At 24.4% G+C, this 22,995-nt stretch overlaps 2 protein-coding genes across 2 annotated transcripts; one reads left to right on the plus strand and one right to left on the minus strand.

Annotated features, from left to right (window-relative positions):
* Positions 1-6,908: 6,908 nt before the first annotated feature.
* Positions 6,909-8,085, plus strand: LOC128965947 (GPALPP motifs-containing protein 1-like). Its single transcript, XM_054312734.1, has 3 exons — positions 6,909-7,616; positions 7,677-7,733; positions 7,849-8,085. The coding sequence occupies exons 1-3, from the start codon at positions 6,957-6,959 to the stop codon at positions 8,011-8,013; spliced, it is 882 nt and encodes a 293-aa protein (XP_054168709.1). The 5' UTR covers positions 6,909-6,956; the 3' UTR covers positions 8,014-8,085.
* A 270-nt stretch (positions 8,086-8,355) lies between these two features.
* On the minus strand, positions 8,356-14,389 carry LOC128965946 (GTPase-activating protein-like). The gene is made up of 15 exons (XM_054312733.1): positions 13,883-14,389; positions 12,952-13,081; positions 12,255-12,696; positions 12,089-12,177; positions 11,817-11,918; positions 11,601-11,760; positions 11,390-11,538; positions 10,612-10,726; positions 10,134-10,439; positions 9,966-10,043; positions 9,752-9,835; positions 9,605-9,681; positions 9,190-9,388; positions 8,970-9,130; positions 8,356-8,908 (listed from the first exon to the last, which is right to left on the minus strand). Exons 1-15 carry the CDS (start codon positions 13,956-13,958, stop codon positions 8,476-8,478), a joined length of 2,601 nt encoding a protein of 866 aa, XP_054168708.1. The 5' UTR covers positions 13,959-14,389; the 3' UTR covers positions 8,356-8,475.
* Positions 14,390-22,995: the final 8,606 nt, after the last annotated feature.

Genomic DNA, 22,995 nt, shown 5'->3' on the forward strand with positions numbered 1-22,995 from the left:
TGAATAATAATTACAATTTTATGTTTAACGTTATATTTTTAAAAATTTTTTAAATTCCATAAATATTATATTACAATTGATACACATGTATTAAACACCAAAAAATAAAAAATATACAAAATTAATGAAATTCTTGTAAAACTGAAAATTCTTAGCTTATGATAGCAATAGTTTAATAACAAAAATATTCATTTATATTAAACTACTGATKTATGCGATTTTGACCCATTTTTTCAATGTTTCCCAAATAAATTAGGCTAAAAATTAAACGATTTAATAAAAAAAAATTATTACTATTAATATAAAGAAGTTTATTGTAATTAATATTATAAATAAATTTTTGAAACCACATAAAAACCATGAAAATATTTTTGTTTATATGTTTCATTAAATCTATTATAATTTCTTTCGGTGATATTTGTATATAAATTTATTATATTTATACACTATTTAGTAATTTATAATATGAAAACATTGAGTTAATAAAATAGTAATCCTGTTTTGTCTTTTAATATTAATGTTAATGTAAAAATAACTTAGTATTGCATTACAATACATTAATCTCATTAACCATAAATCAAATGTTATCTCATTAAAACAAAACTTATTTCAAAAATATAAACTAAATATTGAATCTAGATTTGATTTATAGCAGATATATAAAATTTATATATATTATATACAGTATATATACACTGATGTGATTTCATTTATACATTAATTATCAAATTAAAAGCATGAATGCATTACAACAGACATTCAATTTATGATCAAAATTATTTGTAATTTGTATCATTAAAATAAGATAAATAGATTATTTCAATTATTATAATAATTTTTTATTTATTATATAAATATGTATATTCAATTTCATACTTATAAAATATTAATTAAATTATAGAGTTGTTGACATATATTTGGATAAATAATTTAGAAAAAAGTCTATGTTTTATATATTCAAATATTAAGGTTATAAGTGTTAGGAATATTCTAAATTCTATACAAAATAATTCACTTTCAATATATGTGTAAATACTTATATACTCTATGAGGTCGTATAAAAATATATTATATAGTGAATAGTTTCACATAAGTATATGTTATAATTAAATGAATTAAATATTCAAGTAATAATAACAATAATATAATAAAAATGTAAATTAATAAAACAATAACAAAACAGCTGCTGTTATGTTATTATTATCATTGTTTGATTACATATTTGAAATATAAAATTATAAACAATATAATTATATATTATTAACATATTTTAAATAGCAATTAAATAAAATGCATAAAATGTTTAGATAAAAATAATAAAATAATTTGACCCAATCATTTTACAATACCACATATTATCACTAATTTTAGCATTATATTTTGTATAAGCATATTTTATTATGATAAAATAAATATATAATTTATATACAGATAAATTTATATTAAAATATTAAACTAACCCTTAATATAATGGTTAGATAGTCTACAGTATTATAATTATTTGATCACCAATTCCTTATGATACAGGTGTCAATAATATACAATTATTATGATATTATGGGTCAGTTTATACAATATATATATATATTTGTTTAAATAAACTGATATAATATACTTTGTTGACATAGATTTAGTTAAACATAAATAAAATCAATACTTACATAAAAATATAGAATGAATAGAAATATATGATTTATAATTGAAGTAAATTCAAAGTAATTGTAATACTAGTCTAAGTAATGTTAAAAATATCAAATGAAGTCAATGTAGTCAATGTAGTGGAGCTCTGAAATGACACTTTTCCTTCACATTTGTCTCCCATTTTGCCATCAAATCAATGAATGGTTGCAAACATTCATTACGTAATGTCGTTGTGAGGATTGAGAGCCACAGTTGAACACAACTACTAATACGCCAACGCTTTAACACATTTTCATATATTATATAATATTATATATTTTATTAATACCAATAAATGTATGTTTTCTTCTCTATAAACATAAATTTATATAAAATACTTATTTATACATAAATTGTTATTACAGTCATCTCTATTGTCTCACTTATATTATTCATATTATTTATATTATTATTTATACAAAATATATTAATACATTATATTAATAAATATGTGTATTTGTGTATCAATTATATAAATATTGTTTTATATTTTGTGAAAAATATACATTTTTCATATACAATACTTGTATATATAATTACTTAAATATATGAATTAACTTTAATGATATTTTCAAAAATTATTTTTCAAAAATTATAAAATAAMAGTAATAAACAAAAATTATAGTTTATTACTACAGTATTGTATTCTATAATTTTAACCATATTATTATATAATATATATTAAACAATTGGATAAATATTTATGAATATGTATATATATATAGTGTATATATATATAAATCTACAATCAAATAATATATAATATGTAAAGTTGGGGAAAATTCTCTCTCGATTTATTTTTAAAAATTCCATATTTTATCATTCCCTGGAACTTCCCAGAGAATCTATTTAATGTGTTCAACCCTAAGTCACACTTCTTTTTAAAAACACATGTTATATTCAATTATATAGTTAGTGAGTATCAACAAATAGTGTACTTAAATTTATTATATATATATTAAAATATTTCAATAAAATTTTGGTACTTTTATTGTAATTTTATTAAATATAATCTAATGGCTAAGGAGAGAAAAATAAAATATTTGAGGAAATTTATTCGGGAACTTCTTTTTTTGAAAAATTGACGGAACTCTAAATATATGCAATGATAAATAAAAATCATTATTATAGATAATGTAAATAAAAATTATGATAATGTAACTACAATATAATTATAGTCATATTTTAAACATATGATTATTTATAAATCTATGAACGTATTTTATAAAGAAATTCAAATAATACATATATATAGTATTTACTGTATGCACTGTATAATAAACAGAATTTTTCAAAATCATTAATTTTTATGAAAAATATTTGTTTTAATTTGGTATGAATTGCTATATAACCAAAACTAATGTAAAATGCATTTAATATATGCTAAAACTACTCAAATTTGTGTTTTATAATAATTATATTTAACAAAAATGTCTATATATATATATACTGTATATAAAACACTGTATCCGCAATTAGTGCACTTACAGTAAGCTAACAAACAATTTCCCATTAATTACAATTTATTGCAATTGCCTTTTATTTTATTAAATACTAGTTTCTTCATTTATTACAATTATTACAAATAAGTCAATAAATACAATACTATTTTATTATATTAATCAATAAAAATAATTTTATAAAATCTTATGTACACATAATATAACAATTAAACTTTTAAACACTATTAACTCCTACGTACTGTAAATAATTTATAAAAAATTCTAAAAAGTTTAAAATAATTAAATGTATTTAAARAACTATAATTATAATAAAATAATTATATTTATTTTATATATCCATTTTTAAATTATAGTAATGTGTATATTATGTATTCAAATTACAATATATCTGTATGTGAATCCATAAAGATAATAATGAAAATGAAATTTCTTAAAAATTTTATTACTTAAAAAATTTCATAAAGAAAATTATTAGTAATTTTTATTTTCTCTAACTGTCTAACATAAAGTCTATAAATACTGTATAAATATACWGTACTTATTATCAATTAACGTAGGAGTTAATATACTCCGATAACAATTTTTATTTACAATTTATTAAAATTTATTTTAACATATTTTAATGGCACTCCTACCAATCCCCTATTGGGAACCTTCTATATGCCTACCAGTGCMCTACTATATAAGCCCCAGAAAAGTATATAATCGGGGTCTTTAAGTGTACTACTTTTTACTGTATACTTGTATGTAATTTACAGTATAAATTCAATAAAAAATATTTATATATATATTGTGTGTCAATTATTTTAAACTAAATTGTGTCTACTACTACCCAACCTGCCGGCTCCGGGAGTAAATTTCCGTTACATTATCTATACAGTATTTTTCTATAAATTATATATCTTATTGATTGAATATTGTTATAAATTGAAATTTTTAATCATAATAGATATAATTATTGACTTTACTAAAACAATAATATGTAGTACATTGTAGTATTGAAAAACTATTAAAATATTAATTAATATTATATAAGATTATATACTGTAAGAAAGGTCCATAAATTTTTAAAATTCATAATATAGTTGTAATAGAAAACAGTGATAATATTTTTAACCATTTTGTAGTAAATGTTAGATATATTAGAATAATAGTTATATTAAATTCAAATTACTATAAAATACAATTACTATATAATACTAAAAGTATTATCAATGTTTTCCATCAATATGTTTACTATAAAAATCTATAAACTTTTCGTAGTGTAACTACAAAAATAATTACCATTTTTACTTTAGATTAATTATTTAAAAACAAATTATGTTAATATTTATAATTTAATGTTTAGAAAATTTAATTTTTTTATATACAAAAAATATGTAAATAAAAATAATTGTAAAACAAGTGCTCTAAATGAAGTTAAGCTTTATTTTTATAAAAAACTAGATTCAAACCAATAAACCGAATGAAAAATAACTTATTGTAATAACGAATAATAAGTATTTTAAAAACAAAACCAAAACCGTATGAACAGAACTTTAATATATTATAAAGTAATATACAATTAGTAAAATTATATTTACATTCAATTATTAAATATTTAGTATTTATGTGGATATAAAAATAAAATAATAAAATAATTATTTATATTAAATAATATATAATAAATTATACTTTTAGTCATTTTATTAAATGTTTTTCACTTTTTGTTATATATTGTACATTACAGTAGTTATATTCTATAACATCAATAAAAAAATTTATTTACTATATAAATAAATTTTATTTTACATTAAATTATTTATCTTACATTATTTATAATTACACATTACTAAATTGTTTAATAAATTTTCAAAAGTTTTTAAATGATGTAAAGCTAATAAATAATTTGATTTATTTTATAGAATTAAGTTTAAAACATTAATTTTCACGAACTTCTGAAAGTTGTTTTTGAATTTGATATTTCTGTCAGTTTGTGTCCGTCAGTGTTATTAAAATTATTAGATTTACAAAAAAAAATCTATAAGAAAATGAACACAACTTTAAAACTATATTATCTAATCATATAATAGTACAATAAATCAAATTATATTATTTATTTATGTTTAAATTATTATTAATTACAGTATTAACTAATATAAACTTTTTTATTATACCTGTATAAAATATTTTATATGCAAATATGATTTAGTATATAAAGTTAGTTTTGTAACTTAATGTTATTTAATTACCTAATTTAATTTAATGAAAAAGTTGTTTAAAATCAAATGTTGATATACATTATAATACTGTATTGTATAGTCTAATATTGTATAATATTCAATATTAATATATATAAAGGACAGTAAGCGACCCCCATTACCGACCCCCGCATAGGAGTGGTTTTACGTGTGTATTAATATATATAAAAGACAGTATACGACACTCATTAACGACACCCACATAGGAGTAGATTTGTGTGTATACTGTATAGCACTAGCACTGTGTGTGTGACTGTGAACTACAGTAAGCTATACAATACATCTACAGTACATGTATTAACATAACACAGTTAAACACATTATAAACATTGATATCATATGTGAGACATACAGTAGGCAACACTTTTACAGAGAGTCTTAAATAGTGGCGGCGGAGATGATATTAATTACAATTATATGGTCATCAACACATTTAATTAAAAAGTGACCAAGGGCAATGTTGTAGATGATTTTAAACTAAATAAAATTGTAATTGGTCATTTTTAAATTAATTGTATGATTTGCCAGATAAATGCAGTCGACTATCATTTATAAATTTTTTAAACAGTCGACTGTAAATTATTTAGCATATAATACAATTAATTAAAAAATGACCAATTACAATTTTATTTATTTTAAATTTATCTACAACATTGCCCTTGGTCACTTATTAATTCAACGTATTGTTCACCAGATAATTGTAAAATCAAATGTTGATATGACACTTTCACAAAGTTTTCATAACATTCAAAACTAATATTTCAAATTATTTATCGCTATTGTCAATAAATACTATAGAATTAAAATATATTTATAATAAAAATTTAAATTAAAACGGGCCGTAATTACGGGCTTTAATGTATAAAGCATTACCAATACTGTAAATTTTACAACAGTAAAAGTTATACTGTATAACAAATTAAACTTTGTATATTTAAAACTGTATAAAAAATTTAGATCATTAATACATTATAATAAGCATACTTTATGTACATATGTACTACAATATGTACATTATACAAAATTCCCACCTAATTTTTATTATCAAAAATTTTCATATTTTTTATTGTCTTAAAAGTTACAGTTGACTTACAATTAGTTAAGTTATATTAATGTGAGACCATCTATTGAATTCAAACAATACATTTTAATATTAATAGCATATTTGAAAACACATGTTATGTGTTAATTAACAGTATATTGAATTGTATGAATGAATTTATCAATATTTAATATACTGTATATATTTTTATAAATATTTCAATATTATTCAATTATTATTGTCATGTTTAGTAATTAAGTTTTTTATGCCTTTAATTATAATATTATAAATTATATGTTTATTTTAAACTGAATATGGGTTAGAAATATTTTTGAAAAATAGGGAATTTGAATCTTAAAGGGAATTTATTTGGGAACTTTGATCGGTTTGAAAGTTGTCTGAACTCTATGTAATGATAACAATATAACGATTGAATATTAAACACATAAATATATAAATATATAAATCTATAGAAATATATGTTTATTAATGTAATACTGTTTACAATCAGTTGTCCAGTCGTTGTCAAAGATGTCAAATCCAATGATCGGACCAACACTTCCTCCACATTTGAGACCAAATGCTAACAAACAAAGTGAAGACATTGATGATGACAATGACAATCAAGTGTACGGACCATCACTTGTTTCAGATGTCAAACCATGTATCGGACCCACACTTCCTCCTGGATTTCAGATAAGACATAATGAAGACGACGATAGTAATGATGGTAAAGACGAAAGTGCTGTAATTGGTCCAACACTTCCACAGCATTTAAAGTATTTAGAAAATGCTATCAATGAAAGTAATGACGATTCATATGACAAAATGGCTATAAGTGGTCCATCACTTGAATGTGACGATAGTGATAGTGATAGTGATTCCGATGATATGATTGGACCAGTTCTGCCATCACATTATAATTACGATAAATTAAACAAAAAGTTTGGCGATTCGTCACAAATATTATCAAAAATTAATGCAAACAAAGACATCAAAAAACAACGCGAAGAATGGATGACTGAAATACCCACTTCTTTGGCACCGAAGTTACCCACGAAATCAGTGACTCAATTCAGCCAAAGACCTGTCAATTCGGTTAAAAGTGATGACAATATTAGAGATAAATGTCTCAAAAGAGACCAAAAGGAAGAACAAGAGTTAACAGAAATGATGGACTCTTTCAATAAGGTTTCAAATATATCTATATCTTAATTATATGACAAATACTAATGTCTTGATTATATAAAGGCTCAAAACAGAGACATATCTCTTATAGATGTCCACCAAAACAAGTCTAAGAAAATGGTATTTTATTTTATTAACTGTTATACTTATGTTTACTAAACAACATTTACTACAATATATTACTATAATTGTAATCTCAAATGATTTGCTAATATATTTGGTTTAATAAATACAGAAAAAAGAAATGAAATCAAATCCAGAACTCGAAGAAAGGGTTGAATTTGATCGGGAAAAGGATCTGTCGGTTAGGAAAATGAATTCACGGCAAACAAAATCAATATTAAACAAAGCGAAGACATTTAATGACCGTTTCTCACTTGGAGTCAATAAATTTTTATAAATTTAATTCATGAAAATTCATTATTAGTAAAATTGATAAAATGTACAAAATATAATTTATAAATAATAATAATAATGAAAAATAGTGTTAAAATGTATAAAATAATAAGTATCTTATATACATGTTTTTAAAATAATGTTTTATATTACAAAAATATTAGTTAGTCTTCAAACGGAATGTAATGTAAAAATATTTATATAATTCATCAAATATATGCTAATTATTGTATTAAATGCTATTTTCATTGTTTTAAAGATCACAGAAAAAGTTTTAAAATTTAAACAAACATTTTAAAAGTTTTATATAAATATAYAAATATATATATATATATATATATATATATATATATATATWATGGTTATAAGAGATCCAATTTCGATGATAATATATTATAAAATGTTATGCATATTTGTAATTGATATTTGCAATGATTTTTGGTGAGTATAAAAATAAATTAAGTGATTAAGTGGTACAATGTTTGGCTAACATGAGTAGGTAGTTGTCATCACCTATAGGTGCCTGTTCTGACCCATAGATAGTTCGCACGCAAACACTTCTCATGTATTGTTTATGGTTTTGTTCGAGTCTTATAACACATTGTCTCAACTCTTTCAGAGTTTCCCATAAGGAATGTCTATCTTCTATAAAAAAGTGAGACATTCGGGTATTATTGAATGCATTCAAATTGGAGTTCGGGTTAATTCGTGGTGAATGACATAAGTGCTGTTTTTCACACATTTCTATCAAAGTTTCTAAATTATCCATATTTTGGAAGAATATCGTATGAATTCGTTCAATCTCTCGATCGGCATCTATATGGACGCCCAGATCTGGAGGTAGCGATGTTACCGATACTGGACAACAACCCGGAGTGTTCTCATTGGTTGCTTTACAACTATTCAAAAAATTACAAATAAATATATTTAACATAAATTTTATGTTTTTAAGTCACTTACCAAAGCCATTGGCCACTAATGAATGCCGACGGATGATACTCTTTAAGACGATTGCGATTTGTTTGACATACTTTTGTCAACATATCTATCCATTCCTTCTCTTCGACGCAATTACTCGCCTGAATATAGAGAGCTCTGTCTTTGCGAACCACTTGAAACATCTAATAAACAAATAATGAGAAAACATTAATTAGTAAATCAAAGTTTAAAACATAAATACATTTTTCATTTTGAAGCTCTGCTCCTGTAGTTTCTCAACGGCCAGTATTTCATTTATAGGTATTCTACACAACGGCCTCTTGTTTTTGGCTTTTGAATAGAAAAAGTGTTGAGTGTTTAGACAAAAGTATCTCTTCTTGAAATTTCTGAATCCAATGCCAATTCTTCTTCGTCTTCCTTGAGCTCGTTTAGTCATTACACTAACAAATAATATTAAACAATAATTAAATCAATTTTTATTTCTAACACATTATAAATTACATTATTATAATTATTACTTATTATTAAATGTATTTCTTTCAATTACAGTATAAGGAAAGCATAAGAATAAAGAAAATGTAAGCAAATTATTAGTAATTTAAGTAATGTATAAAAAGACATATTTATTATATTTGTAATAATTTATATTAAAATACCTTTCTTTTAGAATAACCGGCGGTTCATTCACGCGGGGAACCGATAAAGTCGTTGATGAAGATATCAACTCTAAAAACTATACAATATATACAAACAATTATTTACACAAATAATTAACTAATTGTTATAAAACTTATAAAACAAACCACTTTTGTTGACTCAATGTGTTGTTCGGTTAAGAATTCTTTGTAAAGAGTTATCATATATTCTTCTTTTATTACTTGAGAACTCTGTTAATGTTTCAAACATTTAATTAAAAATAAATTAATTAATAATTAATAATTAATAATTAATAATTAATAATTAATAATTAATAATTAATAATTAATAATTAATAATTAATAATTAATAATAACGTACACATTTAGAACTAACAAGATTTCCAATACTTTGTATAGTTTTTGATATCAAAGTTAGCGTACGATTTGTTTGTGAATCCTATTTTGTGTTTATAATATAAAATTATTAGTCATTATATACAATACAATAAATGAAATATTTTAATCAATAAAAATAACAAAATCATACAATTTGTTGATCAGTTATTTCAAAAAGTTTGGGATTCAAAATGGCCGGTGCGAAGAATCGTAAGAATACAAAACCAGAGATTACATAATAACAAACTTCTCGACTCTCGGGAAAGTATTTTATGGCTAAGTCTTTAAGTACTGAAAACACTTCACACATAAGTTGTGGACATCTAAGAGCTGATGATGTTATGGCTCGAAATGTATTTGATATGTATATCTTAAGATTTGCCATATTTGTAGCCAAAGATTGGCTATCCTTGAACCGACTCGGATCCACTTCACAGGACTTATGTTCATTTAATACCTGAATTCAATACAAATATAAACACTGTATTAAGTCATCAATGATAATTAAAAGCCATAAATAATTTTAATTAGATTTTTGAGAAACTTAAATTTAAATAATAAAAATCGATAAAATACATCACTTATATAATATTGTAATACTAAAGTATAATATTAAATAAAAACTGTACTTGTTCAATTGGTGTACGAAGTGTTTCGTGAAGATATTGAATACCAACCAATTTCATTAACTCATCCATACATTTAGACACTAATGAATTTCCCCGAAAAATCGTATTTACGTCTCTATTAGAAAATAATTAAACAATTTTAATAAAATAAACAAAATTATTAATCTCTTAATCTATTGTTTATTTAAATTATCTAAATTGTTATAAACTTATAATCATATCACAAATAAATAAAAATTATTATAAAGTATAAAATGTAAATCAATAAAATAACTTATTGATTATTGAACTCAAATAATTATTTATTTTAATATAAAGATATTTTAGTTAATTATCTTTCGATTTCTTAAGATAACATAATTAATTCATAAATAATTTACTATATCTTTATTATAAATTAAATATTATACATTACAACAGAGATAATATTTACTACATATTTAAATATATCAATATAACATTTTGTTGAATTTAACTTTTTTAAACCTTTTTAAACTTTTTTCTATTCATTATTTTTAATTATTTACGTAATGTATTATTAGCTTACATTTCATCAAAATATCTTTTAATATTCTAATGTTGTAAACAATTCTAGTTTTATGTTAAAAAATCCAAACAACTTAAGACATTATATGTCAAAAAAATATGTCCAATTGAAGTATAGTTTGCATAGTTAGCAAACATTTTTAATAATTATAAGTCAGTTAACAAATTGGAATAATAAATGTAATTAAAAACTAAAAAATAAATATTTGGTAATAATTTTTATAAGACTTACGTGACTTTTGATATTTCATTTTCAGCCAATGCTTTAATTAATGGTATAATTTTCTTGTAGTGCATAAATATTTTGACCACTGGTTGTGCCGCATCTATCTTATTAGTAACCAATTCACCCAATATGTAAACAGTACTCGAACTTATAGGCTATGAATATAATTATATTATAATACAATACATTCATTAATTATCGGTAAGAAAAATAATACTTTAATTTCTGGAGATATAAGTAATGATTTTCTGATGGATTCATAGAAACGACTAGAAAATACATAATCAGATGTATAATGAATTTTAAGGCGAAGTGAACCCAATTCACTGGTTGTCCGATCATCGGTACGCCCCGTGTCTCGCGGTTGCAATAAATACCTATTTATATATTTTTTATTAAAATTTTATATTATGTCTTTGAAATCAATAAATACCATGCATTATGTCCGTTAAGATGAATATCATTAAGTGATATCTTAACTTCTCCAAGAAAGGCACTTCCAAACATACCATTCCCGTCGTGCATAACAGATATCCTATTAAATACATTATAAACTATTGATTAAAATTCATTTCTAAATATTACAATTATATTTCTATTGAAAAACAACTTATTTTATTAATGTTATCTATTATTGTTACGGAAAGTTTATTATAATATAACCACCATTTAAAATATAATCCATAATTGGTATAAAACAATTACCTTAACTCTAAGCCATTACTATTGATTACATTTAAATTATTCAAACTTCTCAATGAACTCCTGTCATGATTTTGGCCTCTAATGGGAATCTAAAACAAAACAACAAAAACAATTAAAAACATAAATACTATAAAAAATCAAAGATTGATATATAATGAAGACATACATCAAAGTAAAAGTTTTCATCAAAGTGTGGATTTACAGTCTTTTTCCTAATTTTAGTTCTTTTAATTTCATGTCTTATGGGACCGTTATATAGAGAAACCACTACATAGGGATCACAACAACCATTGATGACTCCGAGATCATTACAGTCGAGCACACAAACAGACACTTTAGGCACAGTTTGATGAGCACCGGGTTTAAGGCAATGGTCTAATTTGATATCCAAATGAATCTTTCCCTGAACTTCAGAGTCTGCATCCACTGGTGTTATGGGAAACCACGACTCTTTGTTGTGGTGTTTGTAGAGATCATCCTTTTTAATGGACACTTTTCCAATCACTTTATCTTTATTATTGACAGACCTTTCCCTGTCGTATAAATAAATGGCTAAATTGCGGAAACGGCGGGGAATCTCAAATTGAAACTCTTCACCGAAAAATGGACTGCAAAATGTTGATAACGTTGATGTCATTAAAATATAACAAAAACTATTGTTAATAATTATAAAAATGAGGACACAATTTGTTATTTAAGACTATAGTAGACTATAAAAAGTCAACTTTAAGGTCAATATTATAAATGTCATTATAATAACGCAATTAAAAAATGTATACAATTGTATAACTCATTGTATAACTTATTTGTTAGTTTAGCTGTCATTAAACAGTGTTTAACTAAAAGCAAAGCCAATGTCTTACTTGAGTGTCCTCTCGATTGTACTACAGGTGCGATATATTTGTTCCCTATCGAGGCTAATGACACAATAACAGTCCCGCAAACCACTTGAGCCATTGGATCCATTTCTTGGATGTAAGTTCTTGGCCTCACCTTTCATATGTTCACATCATTACATTATATAATTACATCATATATTATATATAGTATATACTTATAATAATAACTACTTCATTGTTTCACTAGTATAATAGTTTTAATATTTTATACACCATTTTATATATAATAATCTATTATAATAATCACATAAATATAACAATTAAATTTTAACTATTATATCATATGTATTATAATATATAAATATATTATTATTCAAAAGTCTAAATAAGGATTATAAGGATAATACTTAAAAATAAACGTAAGTGCGCTTAAAATAAATATTTAATTTTTAAAAATAAATTAACTATAATAAATAATTTGTGGGACTTATTGTTTGATATATAATAAAAATATATTGTAAATAAATTAATCAATATATCATAATATTATCAATATATCAATTTATAATAAAATATTTATTTAATTAATTAATTCAATGATAAGATTAAATTTAATTAATAAAATATAAAAATATTCAATACTAATAAAATCAAATAAACTAAAATATAATATTTGATATTTGCTTAAAACAAATTAATTGTATCAATCAATAGGTCTAAACATGTGTTTGTGAATCAAATTGATAGTAAAGAGTAGTAAAATGATAATTCATTCATATATTTATAGACAAAACAATTTATACGACAAACTAATGAATCAGTGAAACACTCAATGACTCTGTGAATGACTGAATGTATGAATGCCTATACTATAGAGTAATAAGTATACTATAAGTGCATTAATAATAGTGATTATAAATAGTAGTAAATATAAACAAAAACATTGATTTCATACCGATTTTGATCCGCAATTGTTGTTCAATCCTAACATCACATTCACTGTTGTCTACACTTTTGTCCAGATTATCCATAATATGGTGTTTTTGGTCACAAATTCACTACATGTTAGTCAACGGAAAAGGTTTGCTATTCAATACATTTAATGTGTACTACAATCAAGTCATTCAATTCATAGTCTATTGCTATTCAATGTTTTCAATGTGTGCTCACACTTGCACTTCACTACACACACAACAGTCCCACAACACTAAACACAACTACCTCTACCTCTACGAGCACTTCCCCACCAACACAACCAACACTACCAACACTTCTACCATTACAACCATTGCTCTGCCATTGCATTGCTTTAAAGTATAGGATATGATAATACTGTGTAATACTGTAATCTTAGGTTAATACTATTGGCTGTTAAATCACAATTGTTGTACAATATTAACATTACTTATACAGCTATGGGGCAGCACTGGTAGTACTCGTGTTGGTGTCCCAAATGGGAATACCATTCATATTTAATATACCCAAACTAATAATTATTTTTAATAAACAATAATATTGTAAATTTAAATATAAAATGTTTTTAATTTATTGTATATTTTTGTATTAAAAGTATTATTTTCTAATATACTACTGTATAATACAGTATAAATACAGTATAAATACAGTATAAATACAGTATAATAGATACAAATATTTTAAAGTGAAGCACATATACTAATTTATACCATATAATACTGTATAAGTTAATACATTATATCAAATATAAGTAGATAAATATAAATTTATATAACTGCTATATAAATATAACAAAATTAAATACAAATATAAACATACTGTAGTAAAAATTGTCAGATAATATACAATTAAGTAATTATGGACAGTGTTTAGCAAACTTTGTTAATTGTGTCCAATATATTACATTAATTAAACAACACATTTATTATAGTACAGTATTTAGTATTTATTAATACAATATATTAAAATTTTATCTTAAATATACATATTTTCAATTAACATAAAAACTTTGTTACTGTCTCTCTCTCTCTCTCTCTCTCTCTCTCTCTCTCTCTCTCTACTCTCTCTCTCTCTCTCTCTCTCTCTCTCTCTCTCTCTCTCTCTCTGTGTGTGTGTGTGTGTGTGTGTGTGTGTGTGTGTGTGTGTGTGTGTGTGTGAGCGAGTGAGTGAGTGAGTGAGTGAGTGAGTGAGTGAGTAAGTGAGTGAGTGAGTAAGTTGGTATATAATGATTGGTATATAAGTGAGTTGAATGTGTGACAAATTGTTGATTAGATGTGTAAAGTAAATGATAAAACAAATTCATACAAAACAATTAGACATACATTTTACAAGTTTGTTCTGGAAATGCTATTTTATACATTATATTCTGGTTTAATAAATAATTTTATGTCATAAAATTCATATTCAAAAATAAATGTCTATAATTTATTTAATATAATGTGTGAATTTTTTAGTAGTTAATGTTGTGAAATGTAAGTTTTATTAAATGAGTTGAGTTTACATTAATAGTTATTACTATAGCTATGTTTTTTCGGAAGTTAAAATGGCCAAAATCGGTCGGGAAATCGGGAAATTAAATTTTATTTTTTTCTTATAGTAATAGTAATAGTTTTATCACAAAATCGGTTATATTTGATAATATATTTGATATAATTTATTTTCAGTTTTTAATTGATTATAATGTAACGGGAATGGTATTAGGGTTATATAAAGGTTGGTCCCGTTAACACGGTCCGAATAACCGGATACCGTGAATATATAAAATAATGGATATCACTGCAAAGGTAATGCGCGTAAATTATGGAAGGGTAGCTTATAGGACACTACGGGTGTCACGTAATCTCTGTGTGACCCTCTCGGGGCTCACTGGCCACTGGTCAATGCTTATAGTATGTCGGAAACCTATATCGGATCTCTGGGGGGCTCTCCGCAGATACGGAACACCTTCCCCTTTAATACTCCTAGGCTTTAATAATAGTAGACGTTATTTGTTCCCTGTGTAGGCCCGTAGGCCCACAACTTAACTTAATTTTATTATAACATAATGTAAGGGTATCGATAATTCATAAGTATTACATGTGTGAGTTTTTAACAATAATTAATTAACATTTAACTAACTTATAATAATAATAACTAATATTTAACTTTACATAATTAATTAACACAATATTCTTAATTATAATAATTATAAATATCTATAATTAAATATAACATAAATTAGTTATTTAAGATAATCATATTTAGTAATTACATATATAATTTAACATAGGATTTAACATTACATACAGTATAGCAATAAATACAGTATAGCTAATTTATAATAAACATAATAATAAAGATATTTTTATTATTTTCTCTGGAGGCGCCCACCATTCTATCACATTCTTCCACGTTTGAAAAAGAACTTTTGACGTAGGAGAAAGTTCTATATATGTGATGGTGATTTTTACGGTACTTTTGCGGCGCGATGTTAATCGTGTAATCGTAGAATTAATATATTGAAGAAGTAATAATTGATAAATAATATAACATAATAATAGTTTAAATAAAGAAATATAATAAATTTTTAAATAGTAATTAAATAGAAGAATAATATTAAAGAAATGTTAAATATGTTTTTAAACCGAATGTGTCGGTAGTTAACTTGTAATATTAAATAGACAATGTATTGAAAGATATAATAAATTAAGGACATAATGATTTTAATTGTGTTAAGTGTACAATAGATAGTATTGTCCTGTGTATATACATTGCTATTATGTGACATTAGATATGAATATATTTTAAATAGTAAGGACATAACAATATTGATTAATGTATAGCGGTATTTGAAATAGTTATGTATGTCCAGTGGTTGCCTAATGGGAACTTTATTTAAGCGGTTATATGTTGTTTCTATGGGCGGCTGTGATGGCGTAGACGAGCTATATTTCTTTATGTGACTTACGGCAGGAATTCGCATATTTGTGTCGGAGATTTGACTACAGCGATCTCCGTTATCTTTAATTTCATATAGCGTTGATTGTGATTGATTAAGTAGCTGATGAGTGAGCGGTACTTTAGTATGTAACTGTTTGGAGAGGTCGAGAACTTTTAGCGGATTATAATCCATGATCGGATTATTGCTTTGTCTGACGTCCGGCATTACAGAAAACTTTTGCAGAGGCTCGGAAGTGTTACCGTCGTAGACTTTATTAGTCTTTATATGTGTTGAGCGACCGGAGAATGTATGTGAAGGGCACGACCTATCGTAACATAATTCTTTCTTTTCGGTGCGATTATTAGAGACAACCGATGGCTTAAGTGAAGGGCACGACCTATCGTAACTTATATTATGTTTGTCGGTGTCGAAAATATGTAAGACGGGTTTAGATTTAATTTTATTAATGGCTACTGGTTTGTGTATAGACTCTCTCTTTGAGTCGGCTGTTAAATGTTTATGTTTGCCGCTGTTATGGTTAAGTTGTTTACCGCGTGTATTTGTTGGTTGCATCATGTATGTATGGCTTGTATTATAAAATGTTTGTGATGCTATGTTCCCGTATCTATTAGTAATTTTATTAGTATTTTGTTGCCTTGAATTGTGTGCACGAGTGTTGGCAACATTAGATGTAAAATAACTTTTACGCTGAATTTGTGTGCCATTTGATCGGCAGCTATTATTAGCATAGGGTCGGCTTATATTATTGCGACTAWCATTATAAAAGTTATTAAAATTACTAATATTATTATTAGACTTAATAGGAAAGATATCGGCAGCTGACGGTGCTGTTAATTGACTGAATTGTTTAGTCATTAAATCTTTTACGATATCCCAATTGGTGTAGTTATGGTCGGCTATAGCGTTACCGTACCATTGAAAAGCTTTTGATTTTAAATTGTATTTTAAATGGTTAATGCGTTCAATAGGTGTCATGAACTGTGTATGGATCTCATATAGTTTAAGCCAGGTCTGGATTTTAATATCTTTAGTGAGACCGTCATATTTGGCTATGGTTCGAGTAGTCATAATTGATTGATTATAAAGTATCTTATAATATATAGATTAACCCTTGTGATTAAATTGTCGGCGCTTTAAATATGTGTGTACGCTTTAGTTGAGTTGGGCTTTGAATGCTAGATGTATTAGCGGCTTATTGATGCGCGGCTTACTATACGGCTTACTAATTGCGTGAGTTTAATACGGCTTATTTTGCGTTTGGTTACACGGCTTATGTTGCGTCTATTGCACGGCTTATATATGCGCTATGTGTACTAGTCGTCCACCGCTCGGTCAGGCTACGTAGACTAGATATGTATGTATGAAAATGCTGACTGTCCACCTGTTTGTCGGCTGCGTAAGTCAGGCTTAGAGTAATTGCCCCTAAATATATATTTAGCGTTTAGAAATTGTTTGCGCGACTTGTGTTTGTCGAAAATAATATAGGGTTAGATATAGTGTAATGTAATGTACAATATTGTGTACGTATAGTATAACATGTAATATAAATATTAAATAATTTTTAAATAGTTTTTAAATGTGTACTATTGTTCAGTACATTATTTTAAGAGGAAGATTTATTTTGAATTGTTTGTTTAATTTTTTTTTACAATTAGTGTGTAATATTATTTTAAATATATTTTTTTAATTGTATTTATAATTATAGATAAGGCTATAATGTGTTTTGTACGGCCGATATGTATAGTATATAATAAATAGTTTAATTAAGGCCGCAATATGTGTGTACAGTATTTGTACGATAGATATATAAAATGTATTATAAAATGTGTTTAATAATTATAGGAAATGCAGTACATTGAATAGTACGGTAATTATGTTTTAAATAAATGTGTGATTTAATTATAGTGTCACTTATAAATGTAATTTTTAATTGTAATATAATTAATTATTTAAATAGGATTTTACAATACTTTGGTTTCTATTAAATTGTGTATTTTTAAATATTAATGTTTGTACCGATAGTAGTCGGCAATTGATTTGTATTTAGTTATAGGTAAGTAATTATACAGTAAATTGTTTAGCTTATATTGGTAGCGGTCGATAATAATATATTTTTAATACTGTATATATATTAGATATGCGGTACTAGTATTGGGTATAATTAGAAATTAATTGTATATCTAAATAGGTATCGCATTTATAGATAGCGGACAAGTATTTAGTATAATGTATAGCATTATTGATAAATTGTATTTAATTGAATTGTTTTAATTATTTTGCAAAGCATTGCATAATTCTATAGAGATATAGGTATTGATATATGAATTGAATTATATTATTTTTCAAAAAGATTTCTTTTTGGTGATTGTATAGTGTGAGTACTATATTGAGTTTACGGTAATTGTATTATAATATTGACTATAGGTTTAAATTAAATAACGGAATTTAATAATGCTTTAAATATGCATATATAGTGATAATAATTAAATGTTATTTATAGGGTTTGATTATAAAGTATCTTATAATATATAGATTAACCCTTGTGATTAAATTGTCGGCGCTTTAAATATGTGTGTACGCTTTAGTTGAGTTGGGCTTTGAATGCTAGATGTATTAGCGGCTTATTGATGCGCGGCTTACTATACGGCTTACTAATTGCGTGAGTTTAATACGGCTTATTTTGCGTTTGGTTACACGGCTTATGTTGCGTCTATTGCACGGCTTATATATGCGCTATGTGTACTAGTCGTCCACCGCTCGGTCAGGCTACGTAGACTAGATATGTATGTATGAAAATGCTGACTGTCCACCTGTTTGTCGGCTGCGTAAGTCAGGCTTAGAGTAATTGCCCCTAAATATATATTTAGCGTTTAGAAATTGTTTGCGCGACTTGTGTTTGTCGAAAATAATATAGGGTTAGATATAGTGTAATGTAATGTACAATATTGTGTACGTATAGTATAACATGTAATATAAATATTAAATAATTTTTAAATAGTTTTTAAATGTGTACTATTGTTCAGTACATTATTTTAAGAGGAAGATTTATTTTGAATTGTTTGTTTAATTTTTTTTACAATTAGTGTGTAATATTATTTTAAATATATTTTTTTAATTGTATTTATAATTATAGATAAGGCTATAATGTGTTTTGTACGGCCGATATGTATAGTATATAATAAATAGTTTAATTAAGGCCGCAATATGTGTGTACAGTATTTGTACGATAGATATATAAAATGTATTATAAAATGTGTTTAATAATTATAGGAAATGCAGTACATTGAATAGTACGGTAATTATGTTTTAAATAAATGTGTGATTTAATTATAGTGTCACTTATAAATGTAATTTTTAATTGTAATATAATTAATTATTTAAATAGGATTTTACAATACTTTGGTTTCTATTAAATTGTGTATTTTTAAATATTAATGTTTGTACCGATAGTAGTCGGCAATTGATTTGTATTTAGTTATAGGTAAGTAATTATACAGTAAATTGTTTAGCTTATATTGGTAGCGGTCGATAATAATATATTTTTAATACTGTATATATATTAGATATGCGGTACTAGTATTGGGTATAATTAGAAATTAATTGTATATCTAAATAGGTATCGCATTTATAGATAGCGGACAAGTATTTAGTATAATGTATAGCATTATTGATAAATTGTATTTAATTGAATTGTTTTAATTATTTTGCAAAGCATTGCATAATTCTATAGAGATATAGGTATTGATATATGAATTGAATTATATTATTTTTCAAAAAGATTTCTTTTTGGTGATTGTATAGTGTGAGTACTATATTGAGTTTACGGTAATTGTATTATAATATTGACTATAGGTTTAAATTAAATAACGGAATTTAATAATGCTTTAAATATGCATATATAGTGATAATAATTAAATGTTATTTATAGGGTATAGTCAGTGGCTAATGTATGATATAATGCGTGGCGATAATAGCGATAGGCGGGATAGGTAGGTATGGGCAGTGATATCCTACCGACTGCGCCACTGTAACGGGAATGGTATTAGGGTTATATAAAGGTTGGTCCCGTTAACACGGTCCGAATAACCGGATACCGTGAATATATAAAATAATGGATATCACTGCAAAGGTAATGCGCGTAAATTATGGAAGGGTAGCTTATAGGACACTACGGGTGTCACGTAATCTCTGTGTGACCCTCTCGGGGCTCACTGGCCACTGGTCAATGCTTATAGTATGTCGGAAACCTATATCGGATCTCTGGGGGGCTCTCCGCAGATACGGAACACCTTCCCCTTTAATACTCCTAGGCTTTAATAATAGTAGACGTTATTTGTTCCCTGTGTAGGCCCGTAGGCCCACAACTTAACTTAATTTTATTATAACATAATGTAAGGGTATCGATAATTCATAAGTATTACATGTGTGAGTTTTTAACAATAATTAATTAACATTTAACTAACTTATAATAATAATAACTAATATTTAACTTTACATAATTAATTAACACAATATTCTTAATTATAATAATTATAAATATCTATAATTAAATATAACATAAATTAGTTATTTAAGATAATCATATTTAGTAATTACATATATAATTTAACATAGGATTTAACATTACATACAGTATAGCAATAAATACAGTATAGCTAATTTATAATAAACATAATAATAAAGATATTTTTATTATTTTCTCTGGAGGCGCCCACCATTCTATCACAATAAAAATGCATTTAGTTTTTATTTATAAACTACTGTATACTTTGTTAGTAAACTACAATTATTGTAAACATAAAATACATTAATTTATTACAGTATTACAGTAAATATGTTTACAATACATACAAAACTACAATTTTTATAGCAAAATATTGTCTAAAGTGTGTTTTCTTATACATATCGTCCCATTCATTGATATTGAGTTAATATTGTATTAGATTTGCCGCTAATATAGTAATCAATATGTATTAGTAATTGTTACGGTAAGTGTTATGTCAATCAATATTTAGCGAATTTTGGGAACAAACACTTAAATAGTGTTTTTCGGGATTTTGTCAAAAAACACCAAAAATCGGGAAAATCGGGAAAAACAATAGGCGTTAATTTCATTCAAAATATTGCCATATTTATATAAATATTAAATTCCCGACGATTTAATAAATAATAAAGTTTTGGGAATTCCCGAAGAAACGTGGCTTTAGTTATTACACAGAAACACAAATATATAATACAATTTGATTTTTTATATAACAATTGTTTGAATTAATTTTTTATTCAAATTATAATATTAAGACCTAAGGGTGATGTTTGAGCTCAAGAGCTCACTTAAGTTAACTTAAATAAGTGCAATATTTGTGGGAATATATCTAAATTTTTTCAGACAAACATGTTTAACAAATATTTAATTATATTAAATATACAAATTACCAGACATTAACTTATTTAAAAAATAATTTTTAAATATTTTGTTTTATTACAGTATAGTAATAATAATTTAAATCAAATAAAGACTTAAACTTTAAAAAAACGACATTTAATGACATTTTTGTCCAGTTTTCCATATTTTACAATAATTGTAATTATATTATATGTGATTTATGAAAATATAGTAAATAATAAAAATAAAATAACTCAATATTTTTAATATAATGTTTAATTTGTAAAATTGTAATATTATTTATTTGAATGATTTAAGATATATGTTAAAATATTTATTATTAATTAAAAATTATTTATTACAAAATTTTTAATATCTTTTGTATTTACAGAGATGTTTTTATGTATTAAGTAAACATTAATAATTAAAACAATGTTTATATATAATAAACCTCTTAATGATTTACAAATAGCGTAATATTAATTAAAATAGAAGAAAATTAAAACTTATTAAAGTTTAGTCAAATTCATATATATATATATTATTTTCACAATTATAATTAAATGAATTATTATCTTATATTTTATAAATGTTATTATAATTTAATCGACAATATTTTCTATTAAAAATTAATTTTTTTTGTAATGCTTTAATTTGTAATGTAATGATATCTTAAAATATATATACAAATAAAACAAAAATGACATATTTTAATTTATATAATAATATTTAATATCTCTTTAAATTTAGTTATAAACTATTTTTAAAA

Source organism: Oppia nitens, unplaced genomic scaffold (genome assembly GCF_028296485.1).
Source record: "Oppia nitens isolate AA-2021 unplaced genomic scaffold, nextdenovo-longstitch-racon4-pilon3 scaffold18_pilon_pilon_pilon, whole genome shotgun sequence".
Lineage (NCBI taxonomy): Eukaryota > Metazoa > Arthropoda > Arachnida > Sarcoptiformes > Oppiidae > Oppia > Oppia nitens.